General features: G+C 42.8%; 1 protein-coding gene across 1 annotated transcript in view; it reads right to left on the reverse strand.

The window, feature by feature from the left end:
* Nucleotides 1-24,479, reverse strand: part of ALPK2 (alpha kinase 2) — a 63,134-nt gene that overhangs the window by 13,850 nt on the left and 24,805 nt on the right. Inside the window, exons 3-10 of the mRNA XM_039544420.1 lie at nucleotides 23,569-23,842; nucleotides 20,331-22,937; nucleotides 15,292-15,439; nucleotides 12,422-12,549; nucleotides 12,286-12,321; nucleotides 5,346-5,620; nucleotides 5,135-5,223; nucleotides 2,439-2,656 (exon numbers count right to left, since the gene is read on the reverse strand). Coding sequence (XP_039400354.1) covers nucleotides 2,439-2,656; nucleotides 5,135-5,223; nucleotides 5,346-5,620; nucleotides 12,286-12,321; nucleotides 12,422-12,549; nucleotides 15,292-15,439; nucleotides 20,331-22,937; nucleotides 23,569-23,842 — 3,775 coding nt within the window. The remainder of the gene's footprint in view (nucleotides 1-2,438; nucleotides 2,657-5,134; nucleotides 5,224-5,345; nucleotides 5,621-12,285; nucleotides 12,322-12,421; nucleotides 12,550-15,291; nucleotides 15,440-20,330; nucleotides 22,938-23,568; nucleotides 23,843-24,479) is intronic.

Raw genomic sequence — 24,479 nt, forward strand, 5'->3', positions numbered from 1 at the left:
TGCCTATAGACAGAACTCTCTAAGGGTTTTCCATACCATGTGCTGTGAAGCTTGTGTTTGGTACAAAGGAAGTACAAGCTGCATGGTAAAAGAATATAAAAGGCAGCTGCATGATCTCCATTTGTCTTCATTCCTGCTTCTTACCTCTGGAGTAACTTTTCTACAAACTGAAGCTCTGAACAAAGGACTGAATGACCCATCCATGCTGTGGATGTATTCCAGAGGGACTTTCAAGCCAGCCAACTCACCAGTACTGCTAAGAACCTGATCTATGGAGGCTGAGGTCTTTATATTTATCTGGGTGCTTTATCATTCAACAACTCTCTTCTTGTTCTTTCTTCCTTTTATAACAAACCTTTAGTTTTAGATGCTAAAGGATTGGCTGGCAGTGTGGTATTTTGAGTAAGATCCAAACTAATATTGACCTGGTAATGTGGCTGGCCTTTTGGGGTCAGAAGAACATTTTGTATAGTGAGCAAAGTTTTTAAATAACTTCTCACTAGGTGCTGATTGGGAGCCAGAGAACTGGAATGTAATAAAGGGGGCTGTGAGATTTCTTTTTTCAGCTTCTTGATAACCCGTGTGGGGGATCAGAAGCACAGTTTGTGACTGGTTGGTGAGTTTAACTTCAGTGTTACTCCCAAAACTGGTGGCTATTCTCTCCCTTGTGCAGCCTGCCCTGACGTTGGCATTTTAAGTGAGGGCTGCCCCAGGTACACAGGTACTTACATTGTGTTTCTGAAATAAAGGTTCAAGACAAAACGTTCCAACTTTGGTGCCTGAAGACTGGCATTTAAATCCATATTTAGACACCTAAACACGTGGCCTGGTATTCAGCGGTATGGAGCACCTGCAACTCCTAGTCTGGGTTATAATGCCCAGTAATAATGCTGTCCTTTACAGGGGACTATGCTTTATGCCATGGGGTGGCTTCTATGTTCCAATGACCCTGGGAGCTGTGATGGTGGGAGTTTTAACTCCTGTTAGGACTACCCAACAGACAGGTCAAAGGGTAGGGACCAGAAAAAAAGCAGCCCACCAACCTATCCTTGTAAAAGAGCTGAGTTATAGAAACACAACAGGAGAACCATTCTGTCAAACAGCATGATAGACAGGGATGGTGGAGCCTGGTGGGTACCACAGGTGACGTCTGATGGTGTGGGAAGGATTCAGATTCTGAGTGTGGGGATAAAAGGTCAAGAATTAAATACTAGAGCCACAAAAGGAATTTAAAAGGCACTCAAGGGAGAGACACTAAGTGTGCTAGCAGGTGTGCAGCCAGGGCATTGGACATGATCTGTTCAACAGGAATCTCTCTGATAAAGTTAGCGAGTGAGAGTAACCCATGCCTGCTTGGCGTGGCGCTCTGTCCCTTTCTAGTGGCAGCTACACCAGCTAGAGATTGATGAGCCTGCTACAGCTTTGGCTAAGAGACACGTGTCTTTTAGCTCATGCAGTAGAGGATCATGTGCTAAGTGCAAGAGCTCCCAGGTTTGATCCTGGCTGCTGATGACTAGGGTCAGTCGGCGTTACATGCAGTGGTGAGCTGGAGCCGGTTCCCACAGGTTCCCAAGAACCGGTTGCTAAAATTAGACCTCCGTGGAGAACCGGTTGTTAAAGCACCAGGGAGTGGGCAAAGAACTGTGGACCGCGGGCTGGACCATCCTGTTGCTCCCAGGATTCCCAGCTGGGGAGGCTGATGCTTCCCCTGCTTCCCCCCAGCTGCAGCGGGGCCAGCCGCCGGCACCAGCTGGGCAGCTCAGCTGAGCTCCTGAGTCGTCCTGCTGCTTTGAGCTGCTGGCAAGGTAAGGGGGGAGGGGGCTGCAAGCTCTAGGGTTGCTGGGGGGGGCAAGTGGGGCAATTTGCCCCAGGCCCTGCAGGGGCCCCTGGCCCCACGGGTATGTCTCCCCTTGCCCCGGCCCCTCCCCCCGCACCGCCACCGCCCTTAAATCAGAACTTTTTATAGGGAACCGGTTGTTAAGATTTTGGCAGCTCATCACTGGTTTACATGACCATGCTCAGCAAGTTCAGTATGTTGAAAACAGCAAAGAATAGAATTGGGCTGGGATGAGGCCCTGAGGGCATATCTACATAGCCTGTGGCCTTGGGATTCCCGGCCTGGGACGATGGACATGGGTTGGCGAGACTCGTGTTAGCACTCTAAAAATAGCTGTGTAGACAGCGCTTTCAAGAGTACTACCCTCATCCCTAGGCTTCAGAGTTTGAGCTGCTGCCCAAGTTGTAACTTCAGTGCAGATTTTGTAGCTAGCACAAAGCCCCACCCCAAATCTGTCAGCCCAGGCAGGGAGGCTCACCGCCACTGACTCCATAGACGTAATATGAAAGTCCGTCCAGTCACTGGGATACTGAGTGACTGGGTGTCGGGGTGCTAGCACAGCAGAACTGTCACATACTGTCACAAGGATCAGAACTCTCACCTTGAAAATCTGTAACGAGCAAATTTCCATTGGTTTTCTCATACAGCCAGTGCTGAAAGGTACAACACTTCTGACCAGCTTCTGAGTCTTTTCTCATGAAATTTATTTCCTTGCCATCCCGGACAGAATATTTCACAAATTCTCCAATCAGTTCCTCTTCCACGGTTGCATAAGGGATATTATTCTCAGGACGATGAACAAGGAAAACAGGAATGATCCTGAAATCGAACCCAATACGCCTTAATGATCTCAGTCAGGGAAAGTGTAAGAGAGGGACTTTTTGTCCAGGAACATGCAGTTTCAGACAGTCAGTAGAAAAGATACTAGGGCTGAGTCAAGTTTGATACTAGGAAACATTTTGATAGGAATTAGATCCTTCTATTGTGCAGTGATCTACAAATTATGTAAGTTCTTTTTCATTTATTGGGTCAAATCTAAACCCTTCTGCATTATGTTTTCAAAGCATAATTGCTAATGCTGTCCTTGTACATTTTAAAATGTAGGCCTTCATTTTCAGAAAGTGTTCACTAATTTTTGAGTGCATTGTTTTTATGGTGCCTTTTTGACAATGGAAGGCCTGATTTTTAAAGGTGCTGAGCCCTTTTATCTTCCAGTGGCTTCCATGGCAATGTTATCTGTGATCAGTGTTGATGCACTTCAGGGCTTGGGTTTCTCAATTTGTGCACCTAAAGCCAGAGGCATCCAAAGTTAGTGAGCACATTTGAAAATTCAGACCAAAACAACTCTTTTGCCAGACAACAAGAGGAGGAAATATAAGAACTTCTTTTTAGAGGGATCATTAGATTCTTAGTACAGACTGGCTCAAGCCAAAACCTTGGAGCCGAAAATCCCTGAACTTTGGTGAATTTTGTGTTTAGTTCAGAACTCCTCAGCTGACTCCAGGTGAAATTTCACATCAAAATTCAAAACCAGGCAAAACTCACTTAGTTTTCCAAACTCAAAACTTGGGCTAATTTTGCCAAAAGGTTTGAAAAGCCTTCCATGAACATGGGCTGGGTTTGCCAGACCCTAGGTTCATTTATGATTAGGGATGGAATAGATATAAAACTGGTTGCGATCCAAATCCAGACAAACTGTGGCAGTTTTGCTTTGAGTTATTGGGTCTTCTCAAAGACACATTGAACATAAAGTGAAACCGATGAGCTTAGCACGTCTAGCTAGCACATACTTGAATCTGTTGAGGATTCTAGAAACTACTTTTCTCACTGCCAACATGAACCTCTTGGTTACCAGAATTCATTGCTGCTGCATCTCAGCTTCTGAAAAGTGCATTGAAACCTCACAATGAGCCTGATTCTGTTTACACTGGAGTGACACAGGAGTGCTTCGGAGGAGTACCCTGCTACTACAGTGAAGGGTGGCAGGAGAAACCCTAAGAGTAACTCCACAGATGTCAGTGTGAATGACACTGCTGCAAGTCTCAGGCACGTAGGTCCCTTTACACTCATTTGAGAACCCCTTTCTTTGATGTGATTTCCTCCCTAAAACTCAGTGTTGCAGCATTGTCTGCTTTTATCTCAGAGCTATGGAGAAAATAAAAACCAGTCGTGCTGAGTACGCATACTGCATACAGAGTAACCAAATGGAAACAGTCCAGCCTTCCTCTTTCCTTCTGGTGCTCTATGAAATAGCTGCCTCTGTGAATGGCATGTATATAAATTATTCTAATTAGTGAAGATGGAAAGAGGTGGTGTGGATACCAAAACCGCCTGCTGTTTTGGATAAAGCCAGGGCTTAGCTTAATGTTCAGTTCACTTTGGGTCAGCATATAGATGTTCTATTTCACTGTTTTCTGGATTGGAATCCAAATGGAATAATCTTTCACTATATATAGAGAGACTACTGGGATAACAGTTAACTCATCCACTCTAATCTTTTTCAGTGATTCAGATGCAGCTGAAGCAGATATCTTATGTCATCTAGAAGGAGATGGAGACTTAGGCTGCTCACAGGCATGCGAGGTTTATCCTTGAGGTGAGTCATGGACAGGTGGAATTTCAACCATCCTTAGGGCATCTGACTATATATGGTAGCCATACACAGGAACAGCAAATCCTTTGAAAAAGGTCTGAGATATCTGTTGCAAAATTCACGAGGTGTCACTTCCCAACCTGAGGTGCAGCAATGGTCTGTACTAAAACTACTCACTTGATCTCCATACATAGACAAACCCGCTCTCTACACTGGGACAATCCTTCAATATGAACATCCCAAACATGAGAAGAGTCCAGAACCAGAGCTAAACTGGCTTAAGCACAGATGGGCTCAAGTGACTTGCCTAAACAGAAGAGACTAAGTACCAGCTTTCAGAAATTCTATGGGTTTTTTTGCTAGGTTTTATTTTTAATTGAAAGCTTTTGGGTCTGACTTTCATCTACCACTGAGTTTACACTGGTGTACTTGCACTAACATATATGGATTACTCTTCACATCAGTATAAGTGAGATTGGAATTAGGCCCTTTGCTTCTGAATCTCCGCTACTCACTGGAGTTTACTCTTTTTCTTTATAATTGGAAAAAAGAATCATTCTTACCATTTCATCGTTACCAAGTATGATCTAAGATATGACTGCAGTGGTACCCCATATGTTCTCAGCATGCCTGTTTTTTCTTCCCCAGCAATATTTTCCAGGAGCCAGATGGCCAGTGTAGCTCAGAATAATATACATACTCACTCTGGCACGTCTCCAAAGCCTTCCAAAGATTCTGCTTCTGTTGCGTATATCTTGGCGTACTCTCTTGCGGTATTTTGAACATAGCATTCCTATATTATAAACAGGAATGCCAATGCAGCGTTACTGAAAACATTTAACACAGCCAGCTGTTTGAAAATTTCAAAGCCGGCTATTCCCACAATGTTTGTTTACAGAGGAAAATGGAGTTTACCTGCATTGCCAGTTTGTAGTTCTTCTGAACAAGTTCATCATTGGTTTTGGTCCCGTATGAAATAGCAGTGTGCACTTTAAGAACACAGGGATGACCGGGGCTGAATATAGGCACCAGGCCTTGCATCACTTTACTTCGAAATGCTTTCCGGTGCACCCCTTCGCCAAAGTGCAACTCTTCCGTTGCAATTCTTCCATGTAGGTTGCCACCAAAATAGCTATCGCTGATGAAGTCTTCTCTGAACATGAGCTGAATGAATTCAATCTCTTCCAAACCTAAACCACAATGAAACTGTGTTCTGTACAGCATCTTTGCATATACGCAGTAAATTGCAAAGAAAGAGACTCTTAAGAGTGAAAAGAAAAAAAATAGGGGAAAGAGGTGGAAAGAAGGCTGTTCTGACGGGGAAAGACTGCAGAAGAGAATGCCGAGACACTGTGGAGGGACAGAGAGGGAGTCTCATTGATGGAGTAGAGAGGGAAAGAGAGAGCTACAAGGTCCATGAGGTAGGCTGGAGCAAATCCACAATGGATTTTAAAAACAAGAAGGGCAATTTTGAACTGGATCCTCAAATGTACGTGAAGCCACTACAGCTTGAGAACCTGAAGTCGGTGGTGGGGGTGATTTGCTTCAATTTTTTTGTCTCCATGAGAAGGCAGGAAAGTTGGGCCATTGAGCCTACATAATACACACACAGCGAGGGTGTGCTCTATTTGCATGTGTGATTGCACACCTAAGCTCCCTGGAAATCAGGCCTAATCTTTTTAGAAAAGCCTGAAGACGTGAGGGTGTTGTCAATTCTGCCTTAGCTTATTTTACAATTTGAAAAACAATGTTTAAAAATTAACTTTAGCTTTCAGATTTCTTCAGTGCAGAAACCATGGTTACCTGTGTGCTTGTACAGCACCTAGTTCAAGGAGGTCCCAATCTGGACCAGATACTACCATAGTATACATAATAATTATAGCATCAATAACATTTTTCAGATCAGTCCCAGAGCTGCAGAATTACATGCTAAATCATGTATCTTGAATAGTTGTGTTTTAAAGCAGTACGCACTAGGTTAAAGATTGATTGATTAGAAAGGAGATAAGATAATAGGAGGATTAGGAGGGATGGTCTAGGTAATACTTAGTCATTTCTCAGTGCAGGGACTAGACTTGATGACCTATCGAGTCCTTTCCAGTCCTCCATTTCCATGATTCTATGACACTTATTCCACAGGTGGTTTTGTGTAGACTCAGGTTCTCCATAAAATATTGTGTCACATTCATCTGTGGAGTAACTGCATTGATTTCAGTGGGGGTGACACTAGGCATAAATTTGAACCATGATTTCTCAAACTGTCACCTGTGGATTTTATAGGTTGCACTGAGATGACGAACATCTGCTTAAGTTTGTTAAAACTGAATAAAACTGCGGAATTACTGACTTCAATTTCTAAATGTGTGGAATAATGTTACCACGAAAATACAGACAAAATATTGGAGGAAGAAGAAGCAGGGAAATACAAAAAGAGTAAAATTAAAAAGTGAAGTGGGGAGAAGGGCAAGTTTGTAGAGGAAAATAAACTAAAAATTCTACCTGTATTTCAGATCTGCAGAGTTGGGTGACCAGATGTCCCAATATTAGGGGCTTTGTCTGAGGCCTGGTCCGCACTAAAAAGGGGGTTCGAATTAGGGTACGCAAATTCAGCTACGGGAATAGCGTAGCTGAATTCGAAGTACCCTAATTCGAACTACTCACCCGTCCAGACGCGGCGGGGTCGAACTCCGCAGCTCCCCCGTCGACTCCACCACCGCCGTTTGCAGTGGTGGAGTACCGGAGTCGACCGCGGCGCTTCCGGAGTTCGAACTATCGCATCTAGATCAGACGCGATAGTTCGAACTCCGTGATGTCGAACTCACCGCGTCGACCCGCGCGGTGAGTATGGACCTGCCCTTATATAGGCAACTATACTCCCTGCCCCCAGGGGGGGGCAGGGGGGAAGTATCCCAATTTTTCACACTTGCTATCTGGTCATCCTACCACAGAGTTACGTAGAGTGAGGACTACTTTCATCTCTCTATGTACATACAACTTCTCCTGTGTTAATGAAAAGTGAGAGAAGAAAACCTAAAGCCCTAAGTGTGCAGTCCAAAGTCTTTCTGCTTGCAAAAGTGACTATCTCCACTTTAGACTATGTAAACCTTTGACTCCCTTTGAAGCAAAGAATGAACAGTGTATGTATATATACAGTGCTATAATAAAAGGGCTCCTTATCTCCAATTATAGTTCTTTTATTAAGTTATACAGCATTGCTAGATGAAAAGCCCTCCATTTGTTTTAAAGAGGAAGTGAATGATTAATTCTACTCCACAAAGAGAAACAAGAAAAAAATCAACCATCTGAATGAAGTAGTTGACTAGTACAGTATGTTCAGAAATGATAAACCAATTTGCAAAGCGTTGTCTATCTTTAGCACATGCATAGCAAGATGTGCCGGTCTGATTAAATAAAAGATAACACATGGGGAAAATATTCCAGATCTTCATCCTTGCCCTTCTCCTTGGGTAAAGTTACACAGCAGACAACTTGCAAATACCATGTGTTCAAATAGCACTGGAAGATTTTATGCCAGAATATCTTATTGCCCCTCTTTTTTTCTCCTTCTTTATTACTGTGACATGTTGCGGTGGTATTTCACTAGTTACTGTGTGTGAAGTGACAGTGCACCAAATGCATCAAAAGTATCTGTCCATTTAACTCAACCTGTTTTATACTACAGGAATTCCATAAAAGGCACAATTCTGCAAACTCCCATTAGCTTTAAGGGGAATTTTGCCTTTATGGGGACAGCAAGGGGCAACGCATAATGGGAAAGAACTGTCAAAGAAATATTGCACTGATGACTGATCTATAAGGTCTGAAGGCATTTCTGGTGCAAGAGGAAAAGATGATTTATCATGTATTAATGGTATAATGAAAGAGGATTCAGAGTCAAAGCTAATTTAATCTCTGATGAGTGTTGTGTCTTGGGCTGCACCTTGGAAACACTATCATATCAAAGGACTGGAAGGGACCTTGAGAGATCATCTAGTCCAGTACCCTGCACTCATGGCAGGACTAACTATTATCTTCTAGATCATCCCTGACAGGTATTTGTTTAACCTGCTCTTAAAAATCTCCAATGATGGAGATTCCACAACCTCTCTAGCAATTTATTCCAGTGCTTAACCATCCTGACAGTTAGAAAGCTTTTCCTAATGTCCAATCCAAACCACCCTGGCTGCAATTTAAGCCCATTGCTTCTTGTCCTATCCTAAAAGGTTAAGGAGAACAATCAGACCTACAGACACATAAGCATTAGTACCCAAGCCACAACTCTGGAGCTGAACACCTCTGAAGTTTGGGAAAAATCAAAATCCCAAACCAGATCTGACTGTTGTAACTGGCCCTAGCTATAAAATGGGTCAAATGCTAAATCCTCTGCTCAGATGCTCCCGAATATCGGAATGTTTAAACTCCAGACCTGAATTTTAGTGATAAGTGCATTCACCAAGATATGTGATGCATTGTGCATGTTGGATTAGAATATGCACCTATGCGATCAAAACCCTCCACCACTGTTAATCAGAGTTTTTGAAAATCAAGCTACATGACTTTGTCAATCTGTATTGGAATATATATTATGATGATTTTGCTGTATGATTAAGTATCAGAGGGGTAGCCGTGTTAGTCTGGATCTGTAAAAGCAGCAAAGAATCCTGTGGCACCTTATAGACTAACAGACGTTTTGGAGCATGAGCTTTCGTGGGTGAATACCCACTTCGTCGGATGTATTCACCCACAAAAGCTCATGAACATCTGTTAGTCTATAAGGTGCCACAGGACTCTTTGCTGCTGTATGATTAGGTAATCATCCAGAATTACTGCCTTAAGGTTAGTGGTCTAGTGGATAGAGAGAAGCTGTTGACATGATATATCATGACTTTAGTAAGATTTTTGACACAGTCCCACATGACACTCTCATAAGCACACTAGGGAAACACAGGACTGACAGATATTTTCTGGCCAAACTTGTTTTGGCCAAGAACATTTGGGGTCACCATGATGAAGTACAAGGGGACTTTTGTTTGTTATAAAATACAGGTTAGCTTTATATAGAAATGAAATAGCTACAAGGTGTATTCCAAAATATTTGACAGGAAAAAAGTTTTACAGAATTGGGTGCAGTGATTTGTATGCAACACCTTGTAGTGATGGAGCAGAAAAAAATGAGGGCACTATAAAGAAAAGAAAGATGACATCTTTACAAATAGTAAGGTGGAAGATAATTTCAAGCCTATTTAGTTATAGTAAGGGAGACTAGAAAGGGACAATAATAGGGAGAAGAATCTGGTTGAAAAACCGTACTAAAAGAGTAGTGTTTAATGGTTCACTGTCAGACTGGGAGGACATATCTAAAGGGGCCCTGCGGGGGTCTGTCCTGGGTTTGGTACTATTCAATATTTTCATTAGTGACTTGGATAATGGAGTGGGGAATAAGCTTATAATATTTGCAGATGACACCAAGCGGGGAGCACTTTGGAGGACAGAATTAGAATTCAAAATGACCTTGACAAATTGGACAATTTGGTCTGAAATCAAGATGATATTCAATAAAGACAAGTGCAAAGGACTTCACTTAGGAAATAAAAATCAAATGCACAAATAGAAGTACAAAATGGGAAATAACTGACTAGGTGGCAGTACTGCTGGAAAGGATCTGGGGCTTACGGCGGATCATAAATTTAACATGAGTCAACAGTGTGATGCAGTTGTGGAAAAAGGCTAATAACATTCTGAGATGTATTAACAGAAGTGTCATATGTGGGAGGTAATTGTCTCATTCTACTTCGAACTGGTGAGGCCTCAGCTGAGTATTGTGTCCAGTTTTGGGTGCCACAATTTAGGAAAGATATGGACAAATTGGAGGGAATCCAGAGGAAAGCAATAAAAATGATCAAAGCTTTAGGAAGCCTGACCAATGAAGAAAGGTTAAAAAATGGGCATGTTTAGTCTTGGGAAAAGAAGTCTGAGGGCAGAGGTGAAAGTAAGCCTGTACGGTCCAGTATGGTGTACCAGTAAGAAAGTGGCTGCCGGTACATAGTTGACCATACTGGCAGGGCCGCTGATGGGGAGGGGCAGGGGAAAGGGACAGCCACTGCAGCAGTGGCCGAGACCCGGGTCCTTTAAATCGCTACCGGAGCCTGGGTTGGTGCAGGCCGGGCAGCTCTGAAGGGCTGGCTGGGGGAGTCTGGCCACAGCCTAGCCCCTTCTGGGGGCCCAGAGCGTCCCCACACACCTTACCCAGGACCCGGCTGCCCTGCATACCGGTAAGTCCATTAAGTTACTTGCACCCTGTCTGAAGGGATGACCTGATAACAGTTAACGGGTGGTTAAATTCTGGAATAGACTTCCAAGGGAGGTATAGGTGCTGACTTCTGCTCCTGCCGGTGGGTGCTTGACGCCCCCTCTGTCACCGTCCCTGCCCTGACCCCCCCCTTCCATGAGGCCCTGCCCCAACCCTCCCACTTCTTCCCCACCCCCATTCCAACCCCTTCCCCAAAGTCCCCACTCCAACTCCACCCCCTCCCTTCCCCTGTTCCGACTCCTTCCCCAAATCCCTGCCCCGGCCCCACCTCTTCCACTGAGTGCACCATGTTCCCGCTCCTCCCCCTCCCTCCCAGAGCTTGCTGCTGTTTGGTGGCAGCCGGGCGAGAAGTGCTGGAAGGTAGGCGGAGGAGTGGCGACATGGCGTGTTCAGGGGGAGGAGGAGGAGGGGCGAGGTGGGGGGTGAGGGGAGTTTGGCTGCCGCTGGGTGCAGAGCACCCACTATTTTTTCCCCGTGGATGCTCCAGCCCCAGAGCACCCACAGTCGGTGCCTATGAAAGGAGATTGAGCAAAACCCATCAGTGGAGGTTTTTAAGAACAGGTTAGACAATGGTCTAGGTTTATTTGGTCCTGGCTCAGTGCAGGGAGCTGTACTCGGTAACTCCTCGAGGTCCCTTCCAGCCCAACATTTCTATAATTCTTCACATCCGACGAAGTGGGTATTCACCCACGAAAGCTCATGCTCCAATACGTCTGTTAGTCTATAAGGTGCCACAGGACTCTTTGCTGCTTCTATAGAAATTGTAAATCTGAGTGTTAGTATTTTTAAAAATGTTGGGTTTTTCCTACTATGTATCTTTTGACTTGTGTGTGTAAATGGAGGTGTTTTGGTATGCAAAAGATGAGTGCAAGCTTTTGTGGATGCACTAATTTCCCCTGAGACAATTTAAGACATAACTTCCACACTGAAAAGATGTGTTGCGAAGAATGATTCTGTTCCTAATTCTAGAACAGCCAGCATCACACACAACAGTTCATTCCTCTGATCAAGGGAGGGAGAACTGTAAGAATCATGACTGCATGTGCAAACTGGGTGATCTGACCTGAACATAGCTGTTCAGGCACCTAATTTACCATTTGCAAGTGCTATTTGATTTACATATGAAAGCACTGCAATTGTGCACATAAATATGTATATTTTTGTTCATGTTTTTGTTTGGATCTTGTTTGAAAATTCTTTCCATAAGTTCATCTCTGGGACCATCATTAAAGTGGCAGCTTTGCTCATCATTTATTTTCACATTAAGAGAAATGAAATATGTTGGGCCAGATTCACTGAAACAATCAGCCCACTTTGATGATGCAAAGCAGCTGTATAATGATAACCAGATAGTTAAACTAAGCTGACAGCTGCTTTGCATCACCAGAGAAATGCAAAGAACTAACAAACCTGGTCCTTTACCTTCAGGAGCCTAATAACATCTATACTTACAAATTTATTGTTGATTTTTAATTTATATTTTATTGACAAAAGTGTGCCAATTAGTAAGGGCAGGTATTTGAAACAAACAATGAATGTATTTACCTTCAGTATCCTGATAACTTGAAAGATGTTTCAATACTGCAAGGGAACAAAAGGAAAGAGACACTGTAGTGACACAGAATTCAAATGGTGTCTGTCATTGTTCTTATAATTTAAAAGCCAGTGTGCTCGGATTTACCTTCAGAGTTCAGGTTAAATTCAGCAGTCACCTTTCCATAAACATTCTTCAAGCAGCAATAATACAATCCCTGGTCTTTTATGCTAGTTTGAACTATTGCCAAAGACACTGGCGAATCATCCCCTGCACTGGAATAGAAGTTGTTAACATTTGCAGTTTAGTATTTTAAAACATTTTTTTCTAACCAACTTACTCAGAACCACCCAAGTTTTTGGACTAAATGATGCTACAAAGAGCGTGATTAAGAGGGGATGTGAATAGATTTGATATGTTTTTTCAAACCCCACTTGGAAGCATTCAGCCTGTTTTGTATTGCCCAGTAAAAAATTTTTCATCATATCCTGAGAGAAAATAATACTTTTACCAAACCTACATAGAACCTGATTATATTACAATATTAGAAACTCTTGTCAGTTTCTAATATTCATATTGGTTTCACAGGTAAACTTGCTACGGCAGGCAGGGCATGTGTATTGGGGAACATGACACTAGCAGTCATAAGATAGAATGTTTTCTGTAGTCTCTTAACATAGCATGTAAAGTATATTTTCCTGTAGACTAAGAAACAAATACTGTTGATTGGATATTCAGAACAGCTCTGCATGGAAATAGAGTGCGTCCTTCCAAAGAAACATGTATAGTTATTGGATATTGGTATGGACCACTTTTTGACATGAATGAGAACAAAGGTTGCTAACATCACGGCTGAATTTGACTGTGTGTGTGAGACTAAGGCTGGTGTATTGGCACCTTATATTTTATCTTTGAGCCTATGCTCAACTTTAAGCATGTGCTTAAGGCCAGCTCTACTCAGCAATGCATGTGAGCACCCATTAACTTGACTTCAATCAGAGTTAAGAATGTGTATAAGTGCTGAACTGGGGCCCTAAGTCAATAATAATCTTTAGTTTCCTCTTCCCAACCTGAATAAACAATATGGATTCCCCATCTCTTTTCCCTGGGTCCCCAAGATCTTTTTCCTTTTCCCTAGTCGCCTCTCATCTCTCTTCCTTTCCCTGGGATTCTTACCTTTTTCTTTCCCCTGATTTCTCCACCTCTCTTTATTTGCCCACTGAACCCTTCCCAATTCTTTTCCTCTGCCCTTTTCTAGGGTAGGAAATGTGTTTTCTGGCTATCTGGCCTCATGCAGCTTATGCTTTAGCAATAAACCCCTGGACTGTTGCCTGCACTGCAACTGCTCTGTGTCCACGCACCCCTTCCTGGTAAAATGACCACCCTACCTAGCCACCTGCAGCATCCAGTCTATACTTAAAGCTGCTCTTGTTTAGGACTAGTAATAAGTTGTCCAGCTGTTCTCTCCTTTCCCTCTTCATTCATATTGTATATTTGCCACTCCACAGCATCATTTGGAGGAGCTAAGAATGGCACATCTGATGTGATCTGGTGAGTGTTGGGGACCTGCTCAGTTACTCTACTAGTACATGCCCTCAGCTATGCTAACCCCCATTTTTATGCCACTCTTGGGTCACTGTTGCTTAGTGCTGTAATGCTATTTAGGGAAGGGCTGCTTTCCAAGAACAGTGACGTTCAAGATGGTAAAACCCCCAGGCTCAAATACCTCTCTCGTAACCTTTATTATTTACTATTTGTATTACAGTAGTGCCCAGAGATGCCCTATCAGCATCGGGGCCCCATTGTATTGGGTATTGTATTAGTGTACAGTCTATGATATGCTTTTCAGTTTACGGCCTACTGTCTATATGGTGACAAGACTAGGGGTACGAGGTCTAGGTTTATTTGGTCCTGCCTCATTGCAGGGGGCTGGGCTAGATGATCTTTCAAGGTCTTTTGCAGTCCTACATTTCTGTGATTTTATGCATACATCTACACTGCAATTAAAAAACCCCAGTGGCGCCAAGTCTCAGAGGCTGGGTCAGCTGACTCGTGCTCGCAGGGCTTGGGCTGTGGGGCTATCAGATTTTAGCTTAGCTATTTGGGCTCAGGCTGGAGCCTGGGCCCTGAGACCTGGTGAGTGTCTACACTGCAATTTTATAGCTCCACAGCTTGTGCCATGCAAGCCTCAGTCAGCTGTCCTGCAGTGTAAATGTACCCTGACAGACTGGAGAAAGGGCACAAGGAAAGGGCTGAAGAGATGGGAAGAGGGAGCAAAAAGTTCCAAAAGTGCCCATGTGACTTAGGCTCCAAAGTTCCATTTTCAAAAGTCACGTTAGTACTAAGGAGCCCTAAGTATCATTGAAAGTCATTGGGGACTAAGGTCCATATTTGTAAAGGTATTTAGGTGCCTACATATGCTTAGTGGGATTCTCAAAAGAGGCTAGGTGCCTAACTCTCCTGAATAGATAAAACTTTCATTTTCCACTTTTCTCAGTGCACTGCTGCTCAGTCACCCTGATATAATTTAATTGGCTGAGTTAAGGAGTCATATAATTTTCACTCATACCCAACCCTTGTCAGTTTAAAGGGCCATTTAAAACAGAACTTAAAGTTCAAAGGATGTGACCTCTCCTGTTCCTCGAAGAAGCTGCTTTTATTAGGCCTTAGAGATTCATATCTCCCAGTTTCTCATATCTTAGCCAGACTTGTTTATATCGTTTGGCCCAGCTGCTGGAATTTCACCTTAGCATGATCTTGTACAGTAGTTGGCAGTCTGATGGGAACAGATATGAAACAGCTAAAGCAAGCAGACAGGAACTACCTTGAAGGAGGGAAACAATGTCTGATGTTAATACACTCTGCAAACTCTGACTACTTTGTTTTAGTCAGTATATTGTCCCAGTCATTGCACTACAGTTTTCTCACCAAGAGTTTATCTTTAGACCCTTTAATTTTTCCCCACAAAAGATAATCTCAAAATATTTCAGGATGTGCCAGTTAGGATCCCTCCTTACCTTCTATTCACTCGAGCTAGTAACTTTGAATCTTTAATCCATGTAACGATGGAGTCTTCATGAATTTCCCCAAACTGACAGCATAATTTAATATTTCCAGAACAATCAGGGACTAGCTCAGCATGGATTTTCTTCAGTAACTTGGGGGCTTGAAATGAAATATCCACAATTAAGAATCAGAAAATACTACTACTACTACTTTGCCATTTTAGAGGGACCTCAAAATGTCAGCTACATAAATTTAAACGGGTAAAAGACTGTAAAATATTTAGTAATAAATATTAAGGCAAATTACCCTCCAATGTGGAATAAAATAATAAAAGACTTGGAGGAATGGAACAAATATGAAATTTCTTGGCTAGGTAGGGTAGCCTTGGTAAAGATGAATGTCCTCCCAAAGTTATTATTTTTGTTTCAATGCATCCCTGTTGGTATCCCTGAAATGACATTAAAAACATGTCAGGATGCACTATTAATATTCCTATGGAAACAAATGACAAAGGGTGAGTTCTAACATTCTGTATAAGCCTACAAAGAGGCATGGATTAGCTTTCCCTAATTTGGCTTATTATTATGCATCACAATAAGAAATGTGATCTGTTTGGTTAATAATTGAACATGCAAACACTTGCTAAAGTGAGAACAAGACTGGATATATTAAAAATGATTGGGTTAAAATGAAATGTAGGTCACCACAAATAAAATATCACTCATTCATCCAGACTACCTTAGTGGCTTTGGACATATTTTCTAAATTTCTACTGCCAAGGCCCTCCTCTTAGCTATTTTCATTAATAATGAGGAAAATATCCCTAGGAAATATCAAAGTGACAGTTTGTTGTTGGTAAGAGCTGTGATTACTCAATTCAGACAGCTGTTCTTGGGTCCTGATTTGAAATCATACCAAGAGAGATGTAATAATGTAAATAACATAAAGATCCCATATTTTCAATATTGAAAAGTCAAAGATTTTGCTGGATATTAGGCCTTTAATCACATTTGAGGAGTTGATGCAGGAGCAAGCAAGAACAAAAGATTTAATTTCTAAAATATATACAATTTTGACTTGAAACGACATTGATAAGAAAACGACCCAGATGAAAAGATGGGAGATGGCTCTGGACAAAGAAATTGTTCTGGATGAGTTTGTCTCTATGTGGGAAAGGGGATATACATCTACAATTTGTGTGGCCCCTAAAGAATTTTTTTTATAAATTATTCTCTAGATAGCATTTGACTCCAGTTAAGTAAGTTCCATTATACTTTTGCTACTAGGGAGGTACTTTGTTGGCAGGCTTCGTTGTGCACATGTGGCTTTGTTGTGCACATGTGGCAGTCCAGGAATTAGATGGTTTGGGGAGGAAACTATTAAAGAGATTCCTCTTACGACAAAATGCCAGCTTCCTAGAGATCCCCTGACCTGCTTACTTAATACATTTTAAACAGAAGGACATATTAGTTTCTTTTTATTGTTCGCAGCTAGACTTTTTATTGTACATTAATGGAAATGCATAATCCCTCTTGTGGAATTGTGGTAGAGTAAAATATGCAATAGAAAAGCTTTCCCATCAAGTATGTACACTAGAGAAATGCCAACAAGAGGACAGGTATTTAGACATTTGGTCACTCTTTCTAGCATATTCAGAAGGAGGGTTCCCCAGCCAGCAAGTCAGAATCTTTAGCCAGGTTCTCTGAATATTGCCCTGATCCTGAATAAGTTATAAGTAATGTACAATGTAGTATGTTAAAATTTTATTGTAACTTTTCCTTAATACATTTTTTTAAAAAGTCGTAATGTAAACATAGCATGTTCTTATTCAACACACCTTCTCCCTGATTAGAGGGCCAGTCAGTTAAACTATAATAAAGCTGCACAGGTATCACTGAGGTGTAATAATGTGAACATAATGTGGTTACCCAAGTAGCACTGATTTTGCCTAAACTCCTTTCTATCTGGTCACCCTAGGTGATAAAGTGTGAAAAATCGGGACGGGGTGATGGGGTGGAGGGGAGGGAAATAGGCACCTATATAAGAAAAAGCCCCAAATATTGGGACTGTCCCTATAAAATCGGGACATCTGGTCACCCTAGTTAGTGAGCAGACTCCTTATTGCTATTGATGATGTGAGAGAGGAAAGATAGTAGATTGACTCAGATTCCAAGTGGAGTTTGCTGTTGTTAAAAACAAAAACAACCACCCTCACCAAACAAAGCCCCCATCTTTTTACTCATAAGTTGAGGGCATTTCTAACTCCCAACCTTAACCACAAGCCATTCCTCTATGGAAAAGAAGAGAATTTTCAACTAGCAATAACCACACCTCAGATTAACTTCATTGGAGAACTGATTCACCCGATCATCAATACTATACTAAATGTTCACATGTTAGTTCCATGCAGTAACCATAGATTACAAACATACAGTTTAAATCAAAGTGGATCAGATACAGGTGTATAAAACTTGCCCAGTCTGCTGTATGCCTGGACATTTGCAGAACAATCTTTGAATGATATTTCCTTTAAATATTATTCTGAAATATACAGAACCTAAACAGATGGTTTTAGTACCTACATTCTACATGGCCTACATTATTTGAGGATTGGACACATTCGTCCCTCTTTCTTAATGCACTAGGTCCTCTTGTAACTTCTGGTTTGTCTACATTGTCAATTACAGACACTGACAGGACTGCAGCTATACAAGAGACCTCTCTGCACAAAGTTCCCAACCAGAACTAGTCATTTATTGTGCCTGCTACAACACATCTCCCTTAATCCCCTTTAAGGTCATTGCTAGCACAAAAGAAGATATATTTTCTATCACCTATAAACACAGGAACGCATTCAATTAAATAAGTGATTGGTGAAAGCAGAGATCCAGCTCTACTGCTACATCACTGCAGCTGTGCCACTGTAGCACTGCTGTGTAGTTGCTGCCTATATCAACGGAAGGGGTTTTTCCATCAATGCAAGTAATTCACCTCTCCAAGAGGCAGTAGCTAGGTTGACAGAAGAATTCCTCCATTGAACTAGCTGCATCTACAGTGATGGGTAGCTCAACATAGCTACGTTGCACAGGCAACATCCCTGAGTGATGTAGCCCGGTGCCCATGGGGGCAATGGAGCATAGTGCAGGGGGGGTCAGTCCCTGGAGCGAACGGCTGGCCAGGGGCATTGCATGGCATGGCAGGGGAGGCCCTGCTCCACCCAGCCCAGTGTGAAGGCACTATTTACAAACCAGCAGTTCACAGTGGCCCGCCCAGCCCTGTGCTGTCAGTGTGCCCCTTCCCCTTAGGGGTGGGCCCATGCCATGCCACAAAGCCCCCCCACCCAACACTGGAACAGCCCTCAGATTCCCTATGGCCAAAGCCCCCCTGGACCCACTATGCCCAGCACCCCCCCAGACCCTGCCACAAATGCACAGTGCCCTGCACAACACCATCCCTGCCCAGCGCCCCCACTCCCTAGTGCCCCAGCACACACAGATCTTCCCCACCCCCTCACCGCCCAGCACCCCGCCCCTGGCCCGCCAGACACCCCCTCCCCCATGCCCTGCCTCCTGGCCGCACTCACCAGCCCTGCTGGGAGGTGACTGTCTGCTGGGCTGAGCCGCCAGTGCAGGTCCTGGGGCAGGAAATCGCTCTGGCCCCTCGGGAGTGGTGTGATCAGCCAGGCCAGGGGCTGCCCCCCTCAGGACCCACTTGCCTGGAGGGGCCCAGCCAAGCCCTCCACACTGTTCCTACCCCCCAACCGGCTGAGACTGGCCAGGCTTCTGCACCAGTCCCAGGTGGCTCAGCTCCTGGAAACAGGTGGGGCCCCACAGGTGGTGGGAAGCAGAGACTGCCCAGAGCTGGAGGTGCACTGGGGTCTATCCAGGGTCACAGAGAAGCCGGCGGGTGGGGCCAGGGGGTAAAGAGGAGCCCTCAGCGGGCAGGAGCAAGTGGTGCAAGTGGTGGGTGGGGTGGGGGTAGCCAGTGGGCTGGCAGGGTCTCAGGGCACAGTGCAAGCAAAGCAGCCTGGGGCCCCTTCTTAGCATGGGTCCGGCTTCATGGCGCCACTGGTGCCATTGTAAACCTGGCACTGGATGTAGCTAGGTCGACCTATATCTTAGTTGTAGAGCCTTCAAACAGATTACTAGCTTGCTTAGAGTCTCTGAACAGCTTGTTAGCCTCCTTCAGTCACGCTCCACCCCTGCTCTGATGCCTTGCCTCTTAATGATTCAAACGTAGTTTGTGTTACAACATGAATGTGAAATGTAATTTTAAAAGAAAAGAAAAGCTCGGACCCAGCAAAATCTTATCTCAACCATAAATGCTTAATTGTGTTACTTTTACACTACTGCCATTTTGTGTTTTGTCCTTCCAGATTGTAAGCTCATTGGGACAGAAACTGTGGGCCTGGTTCTCATTTTATTTACACTGGTTTAATGCCAGTTTAACTTCATTGACTCAGCAGAGTCACTCAGGATTTGTACTGGTGTAAGCAAACGCAGAACTGGGGCTTTTGTCATCTTACATTTTTGCAAAGTGTTATGCATATCCAGAGCACTATATAAATAATAGTAATAGGTTACCAGCAGTATAAACACTTTTGGTCCCCAACACAGTGTAATTATATTGGGGAGCCACAGGGTGGTGGCACAATTGTGAAACCAACCCATTTCAGGAATAGAACAACATGATACTACTGTGTTTGCTATTATATTGCATGGATTCTGTTGGAATAATCATAATGTACTTTATGTTCCTGAGCCTTGATGTGAACAGAGGAAACTACATTATAAAAGGCATAAAAATTAATAAAATATGATACATTTATCGACTAAGGGGAGCCAGGGACTGAACAGATTTGCAGCATGGTATAGCAGTGGTTATTACTTCAGAGAATGGACATTTTCATACATTAATGCATGACATCAATAGCTGATTTAGTTTAGCTGAAGGAGTCTTGTGGTGTGTTGGAAATGTCTTTGAATTTATACTGTGGTCTGAGGGATGTGAAAGAAAAAAAATCAACAATAGAGAGACAGCTCCCTCCTACCTTTGCTGTTTTTTTTAGCAGGTAGTTTTCTTTGCTCTTCCCTCTCTTTCCTCTGAATTATGCCTGCATTAGCTTTCAGGGCCTTTTTAATGCAACTGGAGTTCTTGCTGAGGTTTTCCTTTGCTTCTAGCCGGGGTTTCTTAGCCAGCACCTTTGACAACATTTTCTTCTTACCCCCATCAGCCGAATGTCCACTGTTTGCTGTTTCTTGCTGACACTTAACGTCCTCAGGCCCAACAAGTGAGTGCTTGCAGGGTTTTGACCCCTCTTGAGTTTTTGTCCTCTCTTCTCTTAGTGTGAATGGATCAGCTGTGGTCAATGCTAAAGAGCACGGCTGAGATTTGTTCTGTGGCAACTCCTCCTGAAAAGGGCTGTTCTCTGAGGCATATGTTGGGAGGCTAACTAAAACCCCTGTTACACGGTCTGATGAAATCGTGTTTTGACTCCTGCCAGCCATGAGTTGTCTGGTTTTATGATATTCAGTAGAGTTAGTTGTATTTCCACTCCTGTATGTATTACAGGGTGTTCCAATTTTCTGAGCGGAAGGAGCGCGGGATGGATCGGACTGTCCAGTACAATAACTTGTAATATGTTCCTCTTCCTCTGGAGTAATCAAAGCACGCATATAAGGCTCCACTTCACCTTCACCTAGATTATATTCAGTGGCTTCTTGGATTTGTTCTGTTTTCTTTTCACACAAGATTGTTTCATCCTTGTTTTCTTCAGCTGTTTTATGGCATTGACACGGCAATGGTTCAGATGTAGTTTCCAACTTGTTCACATTTTCATTCCCCTTAAGTACCATTTGTGCGGATTCAGACTGCACTAGGCTTTCTACACTGGAGTATCCTTTTACCAGTGTGTTGATAGTGGATCCTTCTGTTTGGCTCATAGGTTCCACAGAGACAGATGAAGTTTCTTGTAAGTTCGTATGTTGGGTGCGAAGGATGGAACTATCCACCTTGTCACCAACATCTTTACAGTCTTGACTTGCAGTCCTATTATTTTCATTCCCAACATGTGTTATAGGCTGAAAGAAGCTAACTAGTGTCACCAGTCCAGAGTCATCAGTGGAACCTGCTGAAGAGTCCATTCTTAACTTTCTCCCAATCTTGCAACCATGGTCAAAGATAATTGCATTTCCTTCTGATGCTCCGTGCTGAGAATCTAAAGGCTGAATTTCTGAAATGCTGTCCAGTCCTGGGACACCTAAAGTTGCAATATTTTGTACCTCATCTATTCCAAGACCTCTCTTTTCTCTACCCATTTTGTTTTCTTCATCTCTTGGTTTTTCTGATAAAATGTCAGTTAAAAATTGCTCCTCAGACAATGCCTTGAACACCACCTGCTGTACACCTGTCTCTGTATTACTGTTGTCTTGATCTGGATTTTTCAGTCTGTCCTGATATGTTACAGTTTCAGGACTCCTAATTAAATTATGTAGCTGTATAATGTAACTGCAGTCCTGTGAATCAGAAACACTTTGGAAATCTTTACTGTCATTATCTCTTGAAAGATGGTAAGTGCCACAGTTACAGTCATTTTGTGCATTCAGGTCTGACTCATTTCCTTTTTCCTGAAAATCCTCTTCAGAACTTTTATTGACTTCTTTAACAGAAGAGTACTTTTCACCTATAAATTGATTGATATTTTCACAGGAGGAATTATTGGATAAATCTTCTTTTTGTACAAGATCAGGGAGATAAATACAATCTTTTATTTCTGGGTAGCTCTGTATAACTGGAGAGTCTTTAGTAGATAGTTCATCTATACATTTAATTATCTGATCATTTGTTAAATGTATATTCTGTTCCATATAAGGTAATTGACCAATGTAACTATCTGGTATGTAAGTTAGGTGTTCTTGGTCTTTTTTCAAATGACTACTTTGAGCCTTTATTAATCTGGGAGGAGATTCTGCATCATGAGATTGGAAAGAATTATTAGAAGCAAGCTTTCCTTCCTGGGCAGCAGTCATTCGAATAGATCCATCATCATCAGTTAATGTTTTATTTGGCTTCTGCTCCAACCACTCCTTGGCATTTAAGATATCATTTGTTAAAACATGAGTGGATGGTTCTTCTATTTTATTTCCAGTGCTAGAACACAGGCCCATACCATCTGTTTCTACGGTTTGTCTAAGAGAAGTGTTTCTTATGGATGTACCACTACACTCTTCATCTGTTTTTAGTAGGCTATCAGAATCACGGCAACCCTCCATTGCTGTTCTTAGTCCATTTGCCAGTGCTGTGACATGTTCATTGTCTTCTGTTATATTTACTGCAACAGGATGTTCAGTACTGGCCTCTCTGATAAAGTTCACTGCTGTGGCTTTGACAACTGCAGGACTGATTTCTAAGCTCTCAAGCTTCCTGTTTTCACATCTGAGGTGACAGTCTGAATCTTCTTCATAAAGAGGTTTCAATGGCTTGTCATGTGCTGAAGATGAATCAGAGTCTCTATACTGAGGTTCCACAGATCCCAGAATTGCACAGCAATTTGCTTTGGGCAGATACTCATTACATGGTTCATCATAGAAGGTATCTGTATCACTGTTCTCAAGAGCACCACATGTTTTTTCTCTGTCCCCTTGGCCATCACGTAGCTCTGTAGGAGTCAGAACAGCACATAAAAGGCCTTGCTTATTAGTAATAGCATCAGTAATCCTGTAGAAAACAAGCTAATGCATCATAGAATCATAGAGTTTAAGACCAGACTAGACTAGATCATCTAGTCTGACCTTTGTTCTGCATATCACAGGCCACTACCACCACCAGCACCCGCACACTAAACCCAACAACCAAAATAAGACCAAAGTATTACAGCCCACAGGAGATTAGACTTATGTGCCACAGGCAGAGAATAGGAAGGACTGAGGTGAACCAATGCTTGAGGCCCCCACAATGGCAGGAAAATGATTACATGAGATATATCCAGATAATCCTGGCAAGTGACCTGCTCTCACACGCAGCAGAGAAAGGTGACCCCTCTCTCCCATCCTCCCCAAAGGTTACTGCCAGTCTGACCTGGGGAAATATTCCTTCCTGACCCACATATGATGATCAGTTAGACCTTGACCATGTGAGCAAGAACCAGTCAGATAAGCACCTGAGAGAGAAAGAGAGAGTGAGTGCTCGGTGTCACCTCAGAGCCCTGCCCCCCCTTGTCCAATGTCCCATCTCCAGCTGTGGCCATCCCTAATGCTTCAGAAGGAGATTAAAAAAAATGTTGTTGTTACTTGTAATATTAACTCTTTGTTCCCTGCATGGTTGTTGCTGATCGCGATCTCTCTGATCATGGGGCACATCGTGAGCAATACAGCTTTGTAAAGTCACATATCCTGTTTGTAATCCATTTTCACTGCTGATCATATTCAACACTGGAAGGCTGGTTGTTGCGATGTCCTTTACTGGAGAAGTCGTGAAAATGAAACTCTCGTCTATTTTAGGGTCCATACACTCTTTCTTATATCTTTGCATAAAGCTTTCTATGTTTGTTTCTTGTTCCTGTACCTAGGAAAAACAGGGGAAAGAGAAATACAAAATATTAAGATAACTGCTAGAGAGACCTGAACCAGAATCCTGGAGCCAAATGCCCCTGATCTTTGGCGAAATTTTGATCAACATCTCAACTTCCTGGCTTGTACCTTTTTCTATCCTGGGTAGAATAAAAACTCTCCATCTAAACAACCCTGAATTCAGGTGAAGTTCAGATCTGGATCCAAACTTTGTAGAATATCAGAATTGTGATACTGGATCAATCAAGTCCTGCACCTTAAAGACAAACAAGCAAACCCCAACCCCTTTACCTGTCATACTAACAAACAAATCAATCACACACAATATAACTTTATCCCAAGCAGAGCTTTTATAGCCCCAAAAGGGGAAGAGCCAGAGACTCCATGAAATCCACTAGTGTCTTCGTTGTTGCCAATCTACTTTACATTTAAAGTGTTCAGATACTATGGTGATGTGTGGCAATATAAAACAGATACATGACTAGAACACATATTTCAGAAGAAGGTACAAGAAACCCTGTAACGATTATGGAGTAACCTGTGGCTCTGACACATCTCAAGCAATTTCTAAACTTAACAAACAAGTAGTAGAGTATCATTAGTATGTAAACCAATAAATAATACAACATTTT

Source organism: Mauremys reevesii, linkage group 6, assembly GCF_016161935.1.
Source record: "Mauremys reevesii isolate NIE-2019 linkage group 6, ASM1616193v1, whole genome shotgun sequence".
NCBI lineage: Eukaryota > Metazoa > Chordata > Testudines > Geoemydidae > Mauremys > Mauremys reevesii.